Source organism: Copadichromis virginalis, linkage group LG9 (assembly GCF_057382275.1).
Source record: "Copadichromis virginalis isolate Kocher_CV1m ecotype Utaka linkage group LG9, C_Virginalis_male_GT1.1, whole genome shotgun sequence".
NCBI lineage: Eukaryota > Metazoa > Chordata > Actinopteri > Cichliformes > Cichlidae > Copadichromis > Copadichromis virginalis.
Window position 1 is genome coordinate 27,744,246 of NC_140626.1, and position 18,078 is coordinate 27,762,323.

Consider the following 18,078-nt stretch of genomic DNA (forward strand, 5'->3'; position numbering starts at 1 on the left):
GGACTAGTAATGCCCATAATGACGAGGATATTTAGATTTTTTTATTAGTAATTTTATAACATAACGATAACATTAAAAAATACTATACTAATATAATAATAATAATAATAATAATAATAATAATAATAATAATAATAATAAGGAATAGGCTTTTGTCTTCTTTGATCATTTCCATGGTCTTTATTATTACTTTTCTACTATAATGATAACTATAACATTTTAGGCTATGAGTTTAGTTTTAAACTCATGGCTAATCCTTGTGCCAACATGCAAAAAAAAGAAAACAAAAATCTGGCGCGGAGTTTGTGTTTAACCACTGCACCTGCGTGAGCCACGTCACAGACTGAGTCACATAGAAATATAAAAGATCAACACAGAGATCAGAATTTTGTAGCTTTTAAAAACAAAAGTTTATTTTGACAGGAGTATAAGCATTAATGCATGCATCTAATTAGTCTATCTATCTATCTATCTATCTATCTATCTATGTCTTACTTTCTGTCTCTCTTCAATTGCCTGCTCTCTGCTGGAGTTGGGGATTGACTTAAAAAGTGAGGGTGGCGCGCGGTGATGAGACGCCGCACGGGGAGTCGCAGGGACTCCGCTGTGGAGAGGGGGAGAGATGGAGAGATGGATCGAGAATGTAATTTTAAATGAAAGTCTATTTAACCCGCTGTGAATGGCATGACCCCTATCCTCGCCTCAGAGCCCATCACTGTTAAAAGGATCATTTTCAGAATTCAATCCAAAAACTTCAGCAAGCTGCAATTTACTCTCTCCCACTCTCTCTCCTCTTCCCCTCAGTATATATCTGCCCAGCTAGAGCTTCACAGCAGACGAAAAATAACAATAAAATATATGTCCAAGATTGCACAAGCTGCCCCCCCCCCCCTTCTCTTCTCTTTTATCTATTTTTAAGTCAGAGCTTTACGGCCCCTTTTGTGATTGGAATTGGAATAAGAGCGCAATTGATCTCAGCAAAGTTAAGTTAAGGTGCAGGTCGCTTAGTATTAGAAGAAGGTAAACCCACCTAACTCGGTTTCATCTCCTTTTTTTCTTTTCATTTAAGAGCCTTACAAAAAGTTAACATAGCTGCTTTTATAGAAGTATCGGCGGGAGTGTAATATGAGAGGAAAAGTAATGCTTTTTTGATAGCATTAACCTTTCGTGGCGCACATTTCCTCAGAGGCCTGTGAAATCTGCGACACGAGACGGCACAAAGACAACAGCCAATATCGTCTCGTCATCCGCGTTCACGATAAAACACGCAGTCCTGCATGCTGTCACCTCACTGATGGTGTCACATTTAATCTATCTGCAACTTTTTATTATCATTATTATTATTTTTCTTTTATTTTGTGGTGTCACAAACTTCCGAGCTTGTTTATTTTGCACGCAAATCAATGTAATGAGTGTAATAACAATATAAAATGTTATGCCTTTTCCCTGCGCGGTCACAAACAGACGTGCGTAATACAGACGGGTATTTAGAGTCGCTCTGTAATTTGGGGGCCACAATTTGATTCATTTATCCGCACACTGTTATTAACCCTGTGGAAAAAGAGATGTCAGCCGCCATTTCAGCCAGCAGGACATCCGCGCTTTGTTTAAATGCACTAATTACGCGCATACATTAGAGGGGGACGGAATAGCCTGAGCGTAATTTTCACATTTTTCAGTTTCCCGTCTGTTTGACGTGCAGGTGAAGAGATGGCGGAAAGAGGCCGCCTTCAGTTGCAGCGCCACCTCCCCACCCCCTCCCCACCCTGTATTTTCATAACATCCTAACTTGATAATATCCAAGGGGAAACACCGGCTTGTGCGCTTTTCTGTTCGCTTAACGCTCGCATACTGTGGCTGTGCAGCTGTGAACTAGACCCTAGAAGTCCAGAGGCCTCTCAACACATTCACGCCAGTAGGAAACTAATGACGCATTTAGTAGTGCATGCGTGCATTTTAATGGCGTGCCTCGGCCTTTTTTTTTTTTAATCTGTAACGCATGCCTCGTCCTCTCTGAAGGCCATGGAAGTGATACTCATGAAGTCCATCTAGGGCCAGCAGGTTGCGGTGGACCTATAGCAGGTCATTCAGCTGGCGCCATCTTCTGGACGGAATAGCAAATTGCTCGCACAGGTGAGCATATTGCACCATTCATGTGTAACCGCGCTTTCCTGCTCCATCCTCACCACTGCCTGTATTGCCAGTTCATATGGGTGGATTAAATGTAATCAAAGCGGAAACCTCCACCCACCTTTAGGAGACAGGTCTGCATGTGAGGCATTTCATATTATTATATTATTATTGTAATAATTTTTTTAAACTACTAATTTGCCGTTGCGTTTTCCGCTGCCCCCTCAAGTTTGCCTCCGCTTTGCATCGCCATGTTGCACCAACTGTCCTTGGTGACGACGGCACATCCTCCATCCATCCCCGCGCTCTGACATAATTGGACACTTGCTCTGCTTGAGAGGCCAAGCAGGAAAAAGAAGGAGAGAGAAAGCGAGTGTGTGTTGGGAGGGGAGGGAGGCTTTTAAGGCGCGCGTAAGCAAAGTTAATTAGCGGTTATTAACAGCCCGCATAATGAGAGCGAGAGGGAGTCAATTTAATGACTTTGTTAGCGCGAGTTCAGAGCGACAGGCGATGATCGAAACAACAAAGACGAGCACGCACGCAGCCATCATGCGTAATTTCCAGCGGTAATGCGGTCTGATCAGAAACAAAGGGTTCTAATTTCGTTCAACTGACTCGATAATTTGTCCTTATGTAAGGAAAATAATTAATGACTTAATGCTTCAACAGAAGTAGCTTTCCTTGTGAGAGGGTTTTTTTTGGAGGCCTAGTTTGCTGGAGAAGGTGGTAAGGAAATCAATTTCCAGACCCATAATTATTTACATCATGAATTTAAAACGTGGACGTGTGCCTCTGCTCCCAGTTAGTGCGCAGACGAGGGAGAGTCTATTAGGAGAGGAGAGAAGGAGTTTCGCAGTCTCCTTCTCTCAAGCAAATTGTGTGTGGCAACAAATGGGCCACTTGTTATAATGTAGGATAATAGATTTAGATATTAGAACAAACAGCAAACCGCGAAGGATATGGACCGGATGTAGTTTGGCAAACCGTTAAATGTAATAATAAATGCAATATTTAATGCAGTTCATCAGTGCAGATCTGAAGGGTTTGGTGGCAGATGATTCCTGGTTATACTCTGGAGTCCAGTCTCATTCACGGCTGTATCCCCCCCCCCATGTGCAGGTCACTGTGGCTACCGCCTCGCAAATCATCCAAGCGCCTGCATGCGCGTCTTTACGCATGATTTCATCATTCCACAGATGGGTTGAGTCGGAGGAAAGATGTGAGCGCCATTATCGATTGAGGGAGCATGAGACGCCTGCGGGCCACTCTTGGATTCATGGCAGGTGGATAGGTCACCCACACGAGAGCGGCAATTTCACGGCCCTCATTGTCTCCACTGATTACTGCTTTGATCACAGGAATCAAGAGCCCGAGACTCTCGTAAACCTCCAGCGTGGTCCAGGGAGCTCGCGAACTGAAGAGGTCATCATGCTTCATCATCACCATAACCATCGACATCATCATCCTCATCATCACCATCCTCATCATCACCGCTAGTTGACCATACCAACCTGGGGCGCTGTGTGTTTTCACAGGCGCGTTGCCCTTTTATTGATTGCGTGCCTTAATTTTAATTCGATTGCGCGAGTGTCAAAAATTCCGCAAGAATCATCCTAGTAATGAGATAATCAAAGTAATATATGCAAATCAGTTATGTTGCCAGCTTATCAAAACCGGAGTGCCCCCCCTTGAGTCTGAAGAAGTCCATTTATTCAGTTAGTGGCAATACCTTGCGCAAATGGCGCGATGCAAATGACAGTTGATTAGACTAAATTAAGAACCTCGTTTCTCCCTGACCTTGTCTGAGTTTTATGTAAATTCTTTTTTTCCCTTTTTTTTTTTTTTTTTTTGCTTTAATGTGATAAAAGTGCATTTTTAAAACCTCCGCCTTTGTAGATCTGAACAATATTTTCCACGAGAAAAACAATGGCCAACCTCAAAACATAACTCAGTGTGTCAGTAGCTTGGATGATCCCCTGACTGGCTCTTTTGTGTCTGTCTTGCTGTCTGTCACAAATCTCAGTATACCTTGACCCTGGTGCAACACCCACAGTGACAGAAAGTGTACCGTGATAACTTCCTTGCTGTGGGGGAGTGTGCCTGGAAGATGGACTAGGTGTGGGCGCCTCTGGGTGTGGGTCTCCTTGTGTGTGCCTGTGTGTGTTTACACAATTATGTGTACTCATGTGTGTACCATAACATATTGTCTAAGGAGACAGAGAGAGTGCAGTTCAGACTTCCTCTCTGTGGGGTGTGCGGGGCCTGTAGATGGGAAAGGAATAAATCCAATATAGATTGCAGGGCTGCGCTGCCTCCCGCTGGGGACCCTCAGACTTGCAGGCCAGGATCGAAGTGCTTTTCTCCACCTAAATTGGCCCGAGAGGCCGCAGGAGCAGCCGAGCTACACCCCCAGCACTGGGACTGCCTACGACCTAATGATGGTGCTGGGGACAGACGCAGATATACTCATGCGTACACACAGACGGAGATGCACGCGTTTTATACGTACACACCCGAAACTCACACGCAATCATGCCCAGATTGATATAACATCAGTCACACTCTTGCACCAGTCAAACACACACTTTGAGAAGAAAACCACACAGATATAAACACACCCTCCTCGTTCTCTGATGTTGAACACACTCATTCCTTGTCCAAAGACCATTCACCTCAAGCCTTCCTCTTCACATCTTAGGCCACCCCTCAAACCTACCTCAGCTAAACTACAGATTTAGAGGAGGCATCCTCACTACCTGTTCGCACACTCCAGAGAGGGAGGAGTGAATAGCATAACTGGCACCACACCAAGTGTCTGGACTGATATGCACTGCTACCATTTGGTTCCCCTGCAAGGAAAACACCACCAGCTCCCCAATGCCATTACGCTTCCTGCCAAACGTCCCGGCACTGTCATTTTGGTTCTGTCCAGGGAGCTAATTCTATTTGTGATGATGTGCCGCTGGGAAGGGTCCAGAAACAGTGTGACAAAATATCCTATAGATGGACATTTGTGGCTCAGTGAGTCTCGGTACCCGCTCGCAGGGCATTAAATGAACTACATAGCTCATCTCTAGAGTGTAGAGCTGGAAGATGTCATGAAAGACCGTGTGCCTTTTGCAGATACAGTTACATTTCTGCATTTTATAAACCATTTTAAATCACTTTTCTTTTCATGGGAAGATTTACGTCATCTTTCTAAACAGATTATTCTATAATGCAGATCGTAGCGCGATCTCACCAGCTCGCACGTCACAGTCTTGCTGGCTGTCTTCTCTGTTGCAGGGAACTCACTTATTACAAAATGAGTGTGGTTAAAAAGAGGATTCAGTGTTTTTAAACTGTTTCATGGTTACTGCAAAGTGTAAGAGTTTATAGATATGCTATACCGTTTGCTTTGTAAGGCAGGACAGAGCTTTCCCATCCTGTAATAACACTGCTATAGAGCCACTGATATCCTGCTTTTTTGTGTTTGCACTACCATCTTGTATCTTTTCTCTCCTTCGTTTTGTCTTCTCTACTATTTTCCACTTTGTATTTTCTCCCTTTCAGCTCGCTCACGCCTCTCTTGTCTCTTGATACTGACACATCTTTTACCCTGTTGTCTTCAATAGTCCACTTGTGTCTTTGCTATGGAGCAATTCATTCAGTTGTCCCTGGCTACACCCGGCTGTTTTTTTGCTTGCAATTTTCACGTATCGCCTTTTATTTATTTATTTTTAAAATTTAATAACTCATCTATGCCCTTGGGGAAAGCACATTTTGAGTTTATGCGTGTGTGTTTGTGTGCGGCGCAGACACAGAGGATGCATACTAAATATCCTGAATGCAAAGATAAGTACGTGCAGTACACAAACATAGGCCAGAAACACATACACGACAAAATCCTTTTGACATCAATAATTGGTAAATCCTCTGATTAACTTGTAAGAATTGTCCTTAGAGTGCTTAAGTAATTGTGTTTGTGTGTGTCCTTTTTTATTGCATGCACCCCCTCTCTGTAAAGCACATCTTTATAACCAAGCAATTCCAAAGCAATTTTCTCTGTGGGAGGAGAGTGTAATTTTCTATTCTGTGACACTGTGATGTGTAAGAAACTGGGAGCTGGCGCTAAAAGGTGTCTGTAGTGTGTGTCTTGGTGTGGGTGTGAGCCACTTTAATGGCCAACGCGGGGCGGGTGGCGGTGGTGGTGAGCGGGTGCATGTCAGGAAGGCCATCATTTAATGACTCCCAAATAGTGCCCTCCTCGTTAGAGCTATCGTCCTGGAAACGCGGGGCTGTGAACCACGAGAGCGCCACACGCTGCAACAGTCTTTTATCTTCATATTAAACCATTTGCATAACATTACCACGATAGATAAGATTCAGGAGATACTCAACCTACTCAGGGAGCGACAGAGAGAGAGTAGACACAGGAGACACAGAGAGGGTATACTACATGTCCTTGCAAATCTAATCAGCGTTAAATGGAGCTGTCAAATGTGTGTGTGTGTTGTGTGAGTGTGCATTTGCTACTGGAAGGCTCATGTCAGGAGTCATTTAACATTAAAGCGCAACAGTATATAACAGGGCTGTAATTACAAAATGCAAGAATCCAGATGTGACATCTAAATACAGCAGTCATTTATCGGTGATACACAAAATAACACCAAATGGCGTGTGTACTTATATGTCCTTCACAAAGTTGAGTTTTAATGTTTTCTTTTTCTTAACGTGTCGCACAAATTGTATTTGTGGCAGCAGCTCTACAGAATACAAAGAAGTAGCTAATTAGAACAAATTACATTACTAGCATTTTCAAAATTGCAGACATTATTTGCATTGACGGCAGCATTTTGTGCAGCATCAGCAGACTAACAAAAGGCTGAAATTCGTGTTTTTTATAGGCACACCGAGCTATGCTGTTTAAAGTGGTTTGCTCTGTTCTGAGGACTGTCGGATCTGCAGCTGCTCTTCCCTGCTCAAAGAAGAAAAGACTTATTCCAACAGAAAGAGCAGGAAAATGTGCAAGCACACGCTAATTAGTTGTTGCTACTTGCCACTACCCGATTAGCACAGTCAAGAGTCCTGTTGATCTGTACAGTATATTGCGATTAGTATGGATATAGTGTATGCCACTCTGCCACGTCTAAGCCACTCACAGGTGGAGTGAATAGCATCGACCATCTCATTACAAGTCTCTGTTCTTCGCAATCATGTGGATTAGTAACACTCCCCGATGGCACCAGCCTCCAGCTGGACAATGTGCCTCGCCCCCACCAGTGGCTCTGGTTATTAAAATCCTGTATTGAGCCTGAAGCTGAGCATTTCTTTGTCGCTATCTTGGCATTTTGAAACTATATGTGATAAGTGACGGATACTTCAGTTTACAGAAGGTAAGGCTAAGCCCACCCTGCTTTATCGTCCTTTTGGACACAAACAGGGAAGATAAGAAATGAAACTAGAGACCGAGAGCGTGAACTGACTATGAAGCGCCTTGAGGCGACTTTTGTTGTGATTTGGCGCTATATAAATAAAATTGAATTGAATTGAATTGAATTGAAAGTACTTTCTGCAGTCATACTTCAAGAAGCAGAGGGCTGTTTTCCTATTAATTTCTATACATCTATAATTTTTTTTGTAGCCAGATCCCTGTTCTTCATTAGGAATTAAGATTTTAGGCAATTCATCTTAAGCTTTACTATGTTGATACTTTACTTAATACTCCATAAGAGCTACTTAGGAACTGCTCACAAAGAGCCCAAAGTGCTGAACTGTTCTCAAACCTCCACAGATCCCAAACCGGTCGAGCATCTGGAAGCTGTATCGGAATCAAACCTTCACCACTGCAGCCCCCTAGTTCCTGTGTCCAAACCGAGATAGATTTGAGCTGTTTTGATGACATGAAGAGGACTTGCACAATATTTGTAACAAGGTTTTAATGTTGTGGCTATAAACACACTGGATTACAATTCCCTGCTCAGACTCTGGTGGAAGTTTAAGTGTAGTTTAAGGGTATAAATAGTATATTTTAAAAGTATTATGACAAAGCTTCAGGTGAATGCTTCAGGCCCTGACACTGACTCGATAAGAGAAAATACCATTGTGCTGTTCAGCTATGGTTTTATGTATGTGTGGGTAGATGATCACTGATCGACAGCTTCCTGACTCTGCTTGCTTGAAAATACCCAGTGGAACAGGGCAACATATAATTTTTATGTGTATTACCACGCATTGTCCCTAGCATACATCTGATCAGTTTGTGAAAAACAAACAAACAACAAATAAATAACAACTGTGAGCCATACAGGACACTTAAAGAACTAATTCAACCGAATAACATACCAGAAAATCGTTTTTTAAAAGGTTAATCTCTCTTTGATATTTTTAACAATACTTTACCTGAATAATGTTTTTGTTTCTCAAAGCAGAAAAAAGGTTTTGTCCTTAATGCCTGTCACAATAAAAGACTGTACACAGAAAGGTCTGGGCACAGATTGAAAGATACGCTGTGTCCTGGATCGGGTGGTATATCACGGAGGATTTGACACTATGTTTTCTTTCTGTGTGTATTTTGAGTGAACTGAACCTTTAATGGTAAGACTAAGGCTAAGGGGGCAAAAATGAGTGTAGGCTACTTGCATGTGATATGAAAGGCTACAGATGCCATCACAAAACAGAATACTTACTCTATGTGTGTGTGTGTGTGTGTGTGTGTGTGTGTGTGTGTGTGTGTGTGTGTGTGCGATAGAGAAAGAGAGAGATTGCTTGTTTATGCACACTGGGATAGACTGTGCCAGGTGAGTGTACCGTTTACCATCAAACCATTGAATTCAGCAGGCATCTAATAACAAAGCATTTATGGCCCACTTACGCATGCATAGATATAACTGTCAGTAGGAAACAACAGTCCCTTTTCTCCGTCTCCAGCTATTTCTTCTTCTCTTAAAACACACAGGCACCATCCGGATTGGACCCAGATACTCTAGAATTCTATCATCAGACTCGGGGATGAAATTAAAATCGCTCATTTTCTTTCTCCATACAAGGAGCAGATCAATTTCCGGAGACTGGGACGTGATATTTTCCTGCCATTGGGCTTTCTCGTCTTTGGCACAGCACCCTGACTGGCTGCCAGCGGGAGGCCCGGGCCTGACTGCACGCCTCGCCGGAGAACAGTTACTTCTGCCGCGGCAAGTTTATTTGCGCCTCGCTATGAGAATTGCCATCATTTACCCTTCCCCAGCGCCCCCCTCCAGAAAGAGAAAAGAAATAGACAAGCAGGGAGAAGCGAGGCAAGAATGAGAAAGGCGAAATTGATTCTTTTTGATACATGCTGCCTGGGGGACATTAGGCACACCTCGTTTGACCACCTATTTCAAGAAATGAACTGAATAAATTTTGCGTGAAGTAATGTATAGGCCTTTTAGAGGCCTCGCGCTGTTGTTTTCGCTTTATGAGGAACGACGGGCTCGCTGCAGCGCGCAGAGGTCATCTGAACAGACGCGAATCCTGGTTTTAGGAAAACGAAATTAATTGTAGCTGTACAAGAATGATAACCCACTTTACATGAAACAAGAAGTGAGATTGTGTTGAGCATGGCGAATGTGCTGAAAACACTGAAATCTGCAGGACTGGCGGGCCCCGGGGGTCAATGGCATATTAAACAATTCACGCAGATTGAGCAATGCCGCTAAATATTGGGCTACACTGCAAATATGGGGCCTTAAGCCATTGAACAAACTCTTGTTGCCCAGATGTTCGCTTTGCAGGACGTGGGGATGTGCATGGCGCCCGTGTTTGCACAAGTAGTGCGCATGAGGTCACCACTTCAGCAGAATGAGAACTCTGGCATAATATGTTCTGCGTATGATGCAAGCTTCTGACCGCCTACCCGTTGTTACGCCCCACTTAAAAACGAAGTGTTGTCAATACATTTTTCTCTGTATGCGCTGTCAGTGATAGGATCGCTGTGCCATTTAAAACCATGACTTGTACTTTAATCCCTCCGTGTTCCTTACCTGCATCACAAATTTCTTTTTAGTCGGTCCTTGTTTGTCCTGGCAGGGACACCGGCCCTTGTTTGTGCACACTTTGACCATCCGACCCGTCCTTTCCCTTTTACGTGTCCCCCAGCTGTTACGTCACAGAGCCAGTCAAGGCCTAATTAAACCCAGATTGGGAAAGCGTATAAATCCCAGCCCCTTTTCCCCAGTCTGTCCAAACAGCAACATGCAGACACCCCGAAGTGGATTTTAGTCGAAGGGAATACATTAAGAAGAAAACTGCAAGTCGATCCGTAACCACTGTGAAACGCTCAACAGCTGCTACAGAAAAAGTTCTGACACATAGCAAAATGGCTGGACTCAAGGTAAGACAATTCCTCGAAGCAAAACTGTTGCTAAATGTGTAAATATTCAATTATTATCGCTTATGAGCTGCGTCTGTGTCGACTATCAGACTGTGCATGCATGTGGAGTTAGGGTGCAGAACTATATCATCATTGTAATACAGAAGAAAAGTTTGTATTTTTTATTTATTTGTTTTGCACCAGAATGTGTGAAATTCATGCGCCTTAAAGCCACCACAGCTCCTGTGGCCGCAGACTGAAGGGAGGCGTTTCCTCCAACCAATCAGAGCGCTGCATTTTGCAGCTGCCCAGATGTGGTTTGAAGTGCCTAAATCTTTTTTAATTTCATTGGGAACGCTTCAATTTAATTGCAAAAACATGATTTTAAACCCCAGTTTTCCAATTTATTGCCATTGCTGCAGAATTATGGTGATGGGCTGCATTAAGTAGGCATTTGCTTAGATTACTTTTTTTTTTTATATAGAACCTTTAATATTTGACTGAAGGTTTCAAAGTCATGACACCTACTCAAATGCAAAGCTTTGTCTATAGTGGAATAGTTAACAAACTATCCAAGGACTGCTGGGATCATTGCCAAGTCTAGCTTTGCTGCTCTAGCTCTAATAAACTTTTAAGAGGACAGAAAACTGACTTTGTAAAGCATTCCTTCAACTTGGGACACTCTGGAGCTTCCAACAAGCACTTTGGCACATGATCACGCACACATGGAAACCATCTGTGTCTGTGAGTGTGCTTTCTTGCAAACTCACAATGACTCAGCAAGATGCGTGTACACTGTGACAAGTTTGATCCTCCTGTGGCAGAAGAGACGCGATCAGTAGAGGTGCAGGCGAGATGCAGAACAACACTCTTATCCTAGATGGAACATTGATCAAAACATGCTGCAGAGGATGTAAGTGTAATTAGGCTGTTTCTGTGGCACAATAACACAAAATAATGGATGACTGCAAGGGGGGAAATTTGGCATAACTGCAGTTTGTTTTATCATAGATCTAATGTGAATCAATATGACAACAATTAACAAAAAGACAAGCCTTAATGACAAGCCTTCAAGTTTAATTATAACCAGCATGAACACATTTATCCTGCATTACAATGAAGCTGCATGATGTATTTTTTTATTTTTCACTTCAACTTGTCTCCATTTGTGTGTTGGATGTGTGTTTGTCTCTTTCAGTACATGAGCGGTTTCGGGAACGAGTTCTCATCTGAAGACCCTCGCTGTCCTGGATCCTTACCCGAGGGACAGGTAAAAATCCACACTGGGCTCCTTTTGTTATTTATTCATCATTATTTTCTAATTGTTGAAAATGAGGGTAATTGAACACCATATATAGTGTACATATACACACATTACAGCATTTTTTTATGTTCCATGTGCTTGCAGAATAATCCCCAGGTCAGCCCATATGGCCTTTATGCCGAGCAGCTCTCCGGCTCTGCCTTCACCTGCCCGCGTCCAGCCAATAAGAGGAGGTGTCCTTTTCTGTTTGAAACCTAAATCAGACTTTATAGTGACTCCAAATGGATCCCAGACAATATGGATAACTAAACATTTCCCTTCCTCTTCTTTCTCTAGCTGGTTGTACCGCATCCTTCCATCTGTTAAACACAAGCCATTCACCTCGGTTCCCTGTGGAGATCTAACAGAGAACTGGAACGAAGTGGAGCCTGATCCTAACCAGGTATATCAACACAAGGAGTCCCTGCTCATTTTGGGCTTAGTTACAAATCTTTCATCGCTTTTACATCTGTGTGGTTAATGTTCAGCCGAAGCCATAACAAAGTTTAGCATAGCATAACCAAATCTATGCACTGTCTTCTCTAAACCTCACATTAATGCGGTTTAATTGTGGTAAATGACACTGTTTGGGGGCCAGCAGATTCCCTTCATTTTCAGTATTGTGCCTTTAGCTTCACATTTACCACACAGCCTCCAAAGCTATACCGATGTTTTCGACAAGGAAACAATTTCAAGCTCTTCACACTGTTAAAAGTAACAGTGTTGTTTCAATCCATTAAAAATGCTGGCGACATAAGAGCACATAAAGCCACAAATTTCAAATCTGTGATTGGTGGCGACATGCTGTACGTGACACCATCATCATCAAGTTTGTCTGTTTCAGACAAGTTTACGAAAAGCAATGATGAAGCAGTGTGTGAATGTGAGAGTGAATGAATAGTGGAATTGTAAAGCGCTTTGAGGTTCTCGAAAAGCGCTATATAAATGCAATCCATTATTATTATTATTATTATTATTATTAATAAACAGTAGATATATTTATATATAGTAACTTATTTAGAAAATATTTTCCATAGATTGATTTCTTTAAATACACTGAAGGTGCACAATAGGTACACTACAACGAACCGCTTCAAGTAAAAGTTAGTATTTTGCAAAGCAATCTACTGCTACTCATAAATAGAGGTAAATACTGTAAATACTAATAGCTGGGAAATAAATATAAACAGCAAGCTAGTAAGTAACAAAAACAAACATATTTAAAGAAGCTGTAAAGCAGGCCCACGGTGAAATAATGGTGGTTCTTATAATTTTACAGTAAAAATTTGTTACAGTGCAGATTCTGACTCTGAGGTTTCTTTCACAGCTTCGATGGCTGCCATTCACCATCCCCAAAGCTACAGAGAAGAAAGTGGACTTTGTGGCTGTAAGTCAAGCTAATTATTTCTCTTATTTTGAATTTTTATGAAAATTTCCATCTGATTTTATTTGCGTCCTTCTCCACATTTCAGGGTTTGCATACTGTCTGCGGTGCTGGAGATGCCAAATCTCGTAATGGCATTGGCGTCCACGTGTACACCTGTAACACCTCCATGGTCGACAGGTGAGAATGTATAAATTATGTGACGAAAGGATATATTTTTATTGATGAAAAACATTTCCAGCCTTCCTTTGATCTTATTTTATTCTTGTTCCAGGTGCTTCAACAACTCAGACGGAGACTTTCTGATTGGTGAGGAAAGGAGCGCTGTTGTATTTTCGCTGTCATCTATCATAAGAACAATGATAGCTCAAACATTAGCCTGCCTTCTTGTTCAAATTTTCTTTTCTCTGTGTCTCTCTTTGTCTGTTTGTGTGCGCAGTCCCTCAGCAGGGAGAGATCTTGATCACCACAGAGTTTGGGAAGATGATGGTCGAGCCGAACGAGATCTGTGTCATCCAGGTGGGTTGTATGTTTTCCATTTCCCCTGTTTTCAAAGAAATCTGCCGTTGTGTCTGCCCCAACATCCCACTTACCATATTTAGAAAGGCATTGTTTGGTGCTTTTTGAAAGTGACCTCAAAAATAAGCGACGGTGGAAAAGAGGTTTTAAGCTACCGAAAGCCTGACCACCTGGACAGCAGCACGTGTGCTTTTCAAAGTCCGTTCAGAACTGAAACAGCACACAGTTGATACTTAATAGGACAAAATTTCCTCTCACTGCCACTTTTCACATTTTTTTTTTTTTTTTAGCAAGGGATGCGCTTCAGTGTGGATGTGTTTGGGGAAACCAGAGGCTACATACTCGAGGTGTATGGTGCCCATTTTGAACTGCCTGACCTTGGCCCAATAGGTTTGTATGATATTTGTGAGTCTATATAAGTGCAGCATACGTCTTTGTCTTCACTTTTCCTTGAAACGTGCTCACCAAGCTCCTTTACATCTATGTCTTGGAACAGAATGTCCATGTCTAAAACTGTTCACACTTTTCTCTGCATAACTCACTCTGTGCTCAGAGGATAAATCTTGCTTAGAAATTTTATTAAGGAGATTAACATCTGCTGTTTTGTTTATAGAGTACATATAAAAAGCAACAACAACACAAAATCCTTCTTTGAGCAGCATATTGCTGTTAGATATTTAGGAAACTAGTGACTAGCTTGTGATTTCTGTGTCTTCCTACATATAACAAAAATATTTCTTGCACCCACCAAAGATGTTTTGGCTTTCTGACAAAGCATCATGGCTCTAAAAATAATGTTTTATCATTAAATGTATTCGCACCTACAATTGTTTTAATCTTTATTTTACCTTTATTCACTAGCTGGGCCCACGTCCTCACTTTAGGTTGGACAGCGTTTTAGTAGGTAAAGCTGAATGCTTTGACATGGCTTGAGGGAAGGCCTCGAAGGGGAGTGGTGATGGCTCCCTGCCCTGGCAGACCCCCATGCACCAAATAGAAATGAACAAGTTAAAGAATTGAAAACAAGGAGGCAGGGAGGGTGGGGGAGGTAAACGAGAATGAACAGCTTGCAGAACTGGGTGAACCTATATAGACGACAGCGTGTTTGGAGGCGTGGTCCTGCTCCTGAAATTCCAATACATAATCTCCAAATAGTTAAAATATCAAAAAAATGCACAGCTAAATTGCTAAATAAGCTAACACCTTAACTACATGAAACCACCTGTGATTACATGATCTGTCACCCCCAATTGTTTCCTATTTTTTTTTATTGTTATCATTGTCATCATGGTTATGCCTACACTGCCTTTACTTTGACACTTTGCGTGTGTTTTGCAGGAGCCAATGGTCTGGCTAACCCGAGAGACTTCCTGTGTCCGGTTGCATGGTATGAAGATCGCAAAGTGCCCACTGGTTACACCGTCATCAATAAATACCAGGGGAAGCTGTTTGCATGCCAACAGGTGGCTATTGTTGCACACAACTTTATCTGTATCACTGTACTTCCACGTGTACCTGTGGTCTGACAGGGACACACACACACACACACATACACACATGGCTTACTTGCCCTATTACCCTATTTAGTTTTGTGTCTGCTTCAGTGAACGCCATCGAACTGCCGCAGTGACTAACAGGAAACTGTCCAAGTGAAGCATATGATCCATTAGCTGCTCCTGCCGACTGAATTGCCATCCCTGATGATTTAATATCGAAGCATTAGCTGTTATCCATTCAGCAGGTTTCCGCCTCGACTCCCTTATGAGTCTTAATCACTCATAATTAGTTAAGGCATTCTGGAGCTGCAGACAGTGTACCTGTGAAGCTTTTGCTTTGTAGGAAAAAACCTTTTTCAAGTTAAGCATTAATTTCAACATATTTCAGCCGGGGAATGATCCTCCCCCTCCCGAAATGTCCTGTTGGGCGCATAATTGGATCGACACATAATGTCTGACAGGAGGTTTTTTACTGAGGCAGGGAGGAGGTGGGAGGAGAGGTTTGTCAGGGGTGGGGGTTGGGGGGGTTGTAACCGTGGAAACCATGTCAAACCACACTGTTATTATTCATCATAGGAAGTACACTAGGGCAAGATACTGTCTTTTCTTTTTTTGAAGCAAAACAGACCTCTTCCCATCTTCCTCTCTGCTTCTGCTTGAGTATCTGCCACCAGTTATATGCTCTTCCCAGAGAGTGGACCAGAGAGGTTGCAGGGGTAAGAAAATAAGATGGGGCGGTGGAGGCCTCGTATAAGGGAAGATGCTGCCGCTCCTGCCTGGTCCTGCTGTTTTGTTCCCCCGCAGAGTGCCGAAATTGCTCAAATTAACTTATTATTTGCTTGACTGGACCAATATGTTTGTGTTTTGTGTGCGTGTGCGCGCAAGTGCTCGCTCGCCTCCATTTTCCTCCCTTCATTTTAATCGAATGTAGTGGAGTTATCACAGATGAATGTCCAAGAAATTACCTGCACTGGATTTCCCGAAGGCCTCTTTGTATATCGACTACTGTCAGTTGAGTGTGTGTTAAGTTGTTTTCGGCGTTCATTAGTCACGAATGTTTGCGTGTGTGAATGCATCTGTGTATGTATATGTATTTGCCAGTATTCGTCGTTGGTGTGTATTAGCTGTTCGTGTGTGGAAAAGCTTGTGTGTAAAGGAGCAGGGAGGTCAGTATGGAGGCAGCTTGAGTTGTAATGAACTATATTGATTTTAGAGTTGCTGTTGAATGTCTTTTTTCGCAGTGACATTATCAGAACAGAGAAACTATATAAAATTGCTGTGGTTTTAACAATCAAGATAAAGAAATATCTCTGCACCCACTGCTCCCCTCTCCCCATAACTGCGCTGCTGCGAGCGTCAAAATGCTCAAAGTTTGGGAAAGTTTGATTGTGAAGCCAATTACCCCATAATACCTGGAGCCTCGTATCACAAAGAAAAGGGGGGAATGAAAGAGAAGAAAGGATGAAAGAAGCACACCCTCTTTCACAATCAACCCTTTTCATTATGACCAGTTTTTTTCTCTTTATGTGAAGAAGTACTCTCTCTGGGAATTTAAGATTACAAAGACATTATTCATTGTTCCGTTTTCCCTGTGAAAAGCTCAATTTAAAGCCTTTTGTGTTTGTTGCTTGGGTAGACTCCTCTTATTTGTTTTGTTCGGTGCTCTGCACGTAGGATTTCTCGCCATTCAATGTGGTCGCCTGGCACGGTAACTACACGCCTTACAAATACAACCTGAAGAACTTCATGGTTATCAACTGTGTGGCCTTCGACCATGCGGTGAGAGTTGAGTTTAGGGACACGCCAATAGCACTTTTGAATGCAAAAAGCCGTGCTCCTCACCCGCATGTTTATGATCTCTCTATATAGGATCCATCTATCTTTACTGTGCTTACTGCCAAATCCACTAGACCAGGGGTTGCCATTGCTGACTTTGTCATCTTCCCCCCACGGTGGGGTGTGGCTGACCACACCTTCCGTCCACCATACTATCACCGTAAGACACACGCACACACACATCCATTTACCCAGCCTGTGTCAAGGCAGTAGGTGAGAACAAACCACCTGCTGTATGACTCACTTCAATGGAGACCCCACAATAGTCTCCTTTTGTCCGATTTCATTGCAGACCTATAAGGCCATCTAGCGGAAATCAGTGTTACACCTGGCACATTCAACAGCAAACTAGACACATGACGCTGCTGTGTTACAGCTCCTCCTGCTTGTCACTGTAGGTAACTGCATGAGTGAATTCATGGGTCTGATCAAAGGCCATTATGAGGCCAAAGAGGAGGGTTTCCAGCCAGGAGGGGCCAGTCTCCACAGCATAATGACCCCGCATGGCCCGGACGTGGACTGCTTTGAGAAGAACAGCACTGCTGAACTCAAACCTGAGAGGGTGGCTGAGGGAACCATGGTAAACAAACAAAATATATATATGGTTAACACATGACCAAGTCGGTATCGTTTATCACAGCGTGCTTTTTCCTATCACCAGGCTTTTATGTTTGAGTCGTCCTTCAGCATGGCGGTGACAAAGTGGGGTCTTCATACATGCCAGAAGCTTGACAAGAACTACTACCAATGTTGGGAACCTCTACGCAGCCACTTTAACCCCAACTGGAAGCCCGGCAAACAGTAGAAACCCAGTGATTCAGAATGCATTAAGAGCAAACAAATCAAAAATAAATATATCAAAATAAAAATTTCACTTCTCGCAATCCAATGATTTATTTGTGTTCCCCGAGTAGATCTGTTGACAGAATAAACAGGAAGAATAAAGTAATTTCCTTCTCACAGAAGTATAAAACCAAATTGTCGTCACATGTGTATTTTTATTTTTAAGAAACATAACTGCAAAATTTAAGGAACAATAAGAGGCAACCTTAGACCAGCATTCTGTTTTACTGAGAGGTGT

At 42.6% G+C, this 18,078-nt stretch overlaps 1 protein-coding gene across 2 annotated transcripts; it reads left to right on the forward strand.

The window, feature by feature from the left end:
* The first annotated feature begins 10,303 nt into the window (after window positions 1-10,303).
* hgd (homogentisate 1,2-dioxygenase) lies at window positions 10,304-17,871 on the forward strand. Of its 2 annotated transcripts, XM_085468566.1 has the most exons (15): window positions 10,304-10,480; window positions 11,284-11,372; window positions 11,658-11,729; window positions 11,868-11,956; window positions 12,060-12,165; window positions 13,090-13,149; window positions 13,235-13,326; window positions 13,421-13,455; window positions 13,586-13,665; window positions 13,956-14,055; window positions 15,004-15,128; window positions 16,836-16,940; window positions 17,031-17,157; window positions 17,396-17,577; window positions 17,659-17,871. In XM_085468566.1, the coding sequence occupies exons 3-15, from the start codon at window positions 11,661-11,663 to the stop codon at window positions 17,800-17,802; spliced, it is 1,314 nt and encodes a 437-aa protein (XP_085324692.1). In that variant the 5' UTR covers window positions 10,304-10,480; window positions 11,284-11,372; window positions 11,658-11,660; the 3' UTR covers window positions 17,803-17,871. The 2 variants fall into 2 exon arrangements, with proteins under 2 accessions (XP_085324692.1, XP_085324693.1); XM_085468567.1 differs by lacking the exon at window positions 11,284-11,372 and having other exon boundaries at window positions 10,310-10,480.
* Window positions 17,872-18,078: the final 207 nt, after the last annotated feature.

Excerpts from the sequence above, each read along its gene's own strand:
- hgd (XM_085468567.1), top strand. Across the intron at positions 14,056-15,003 it reads GCCTGACCTTGGCCCAATAG|GAGCCAATGGTCTGGCTAAC; the intron begins GTTTGTATGATA and ends TGTGTTTTGCAG. Across the intron at positions 15,129-16,835 it reads AGCTGTTTGCATGCCAACAG|GATTTCTCGCCATTCAATGT; the intron begins GTGGCTATTGTT and ends CTCTGCACGTAG.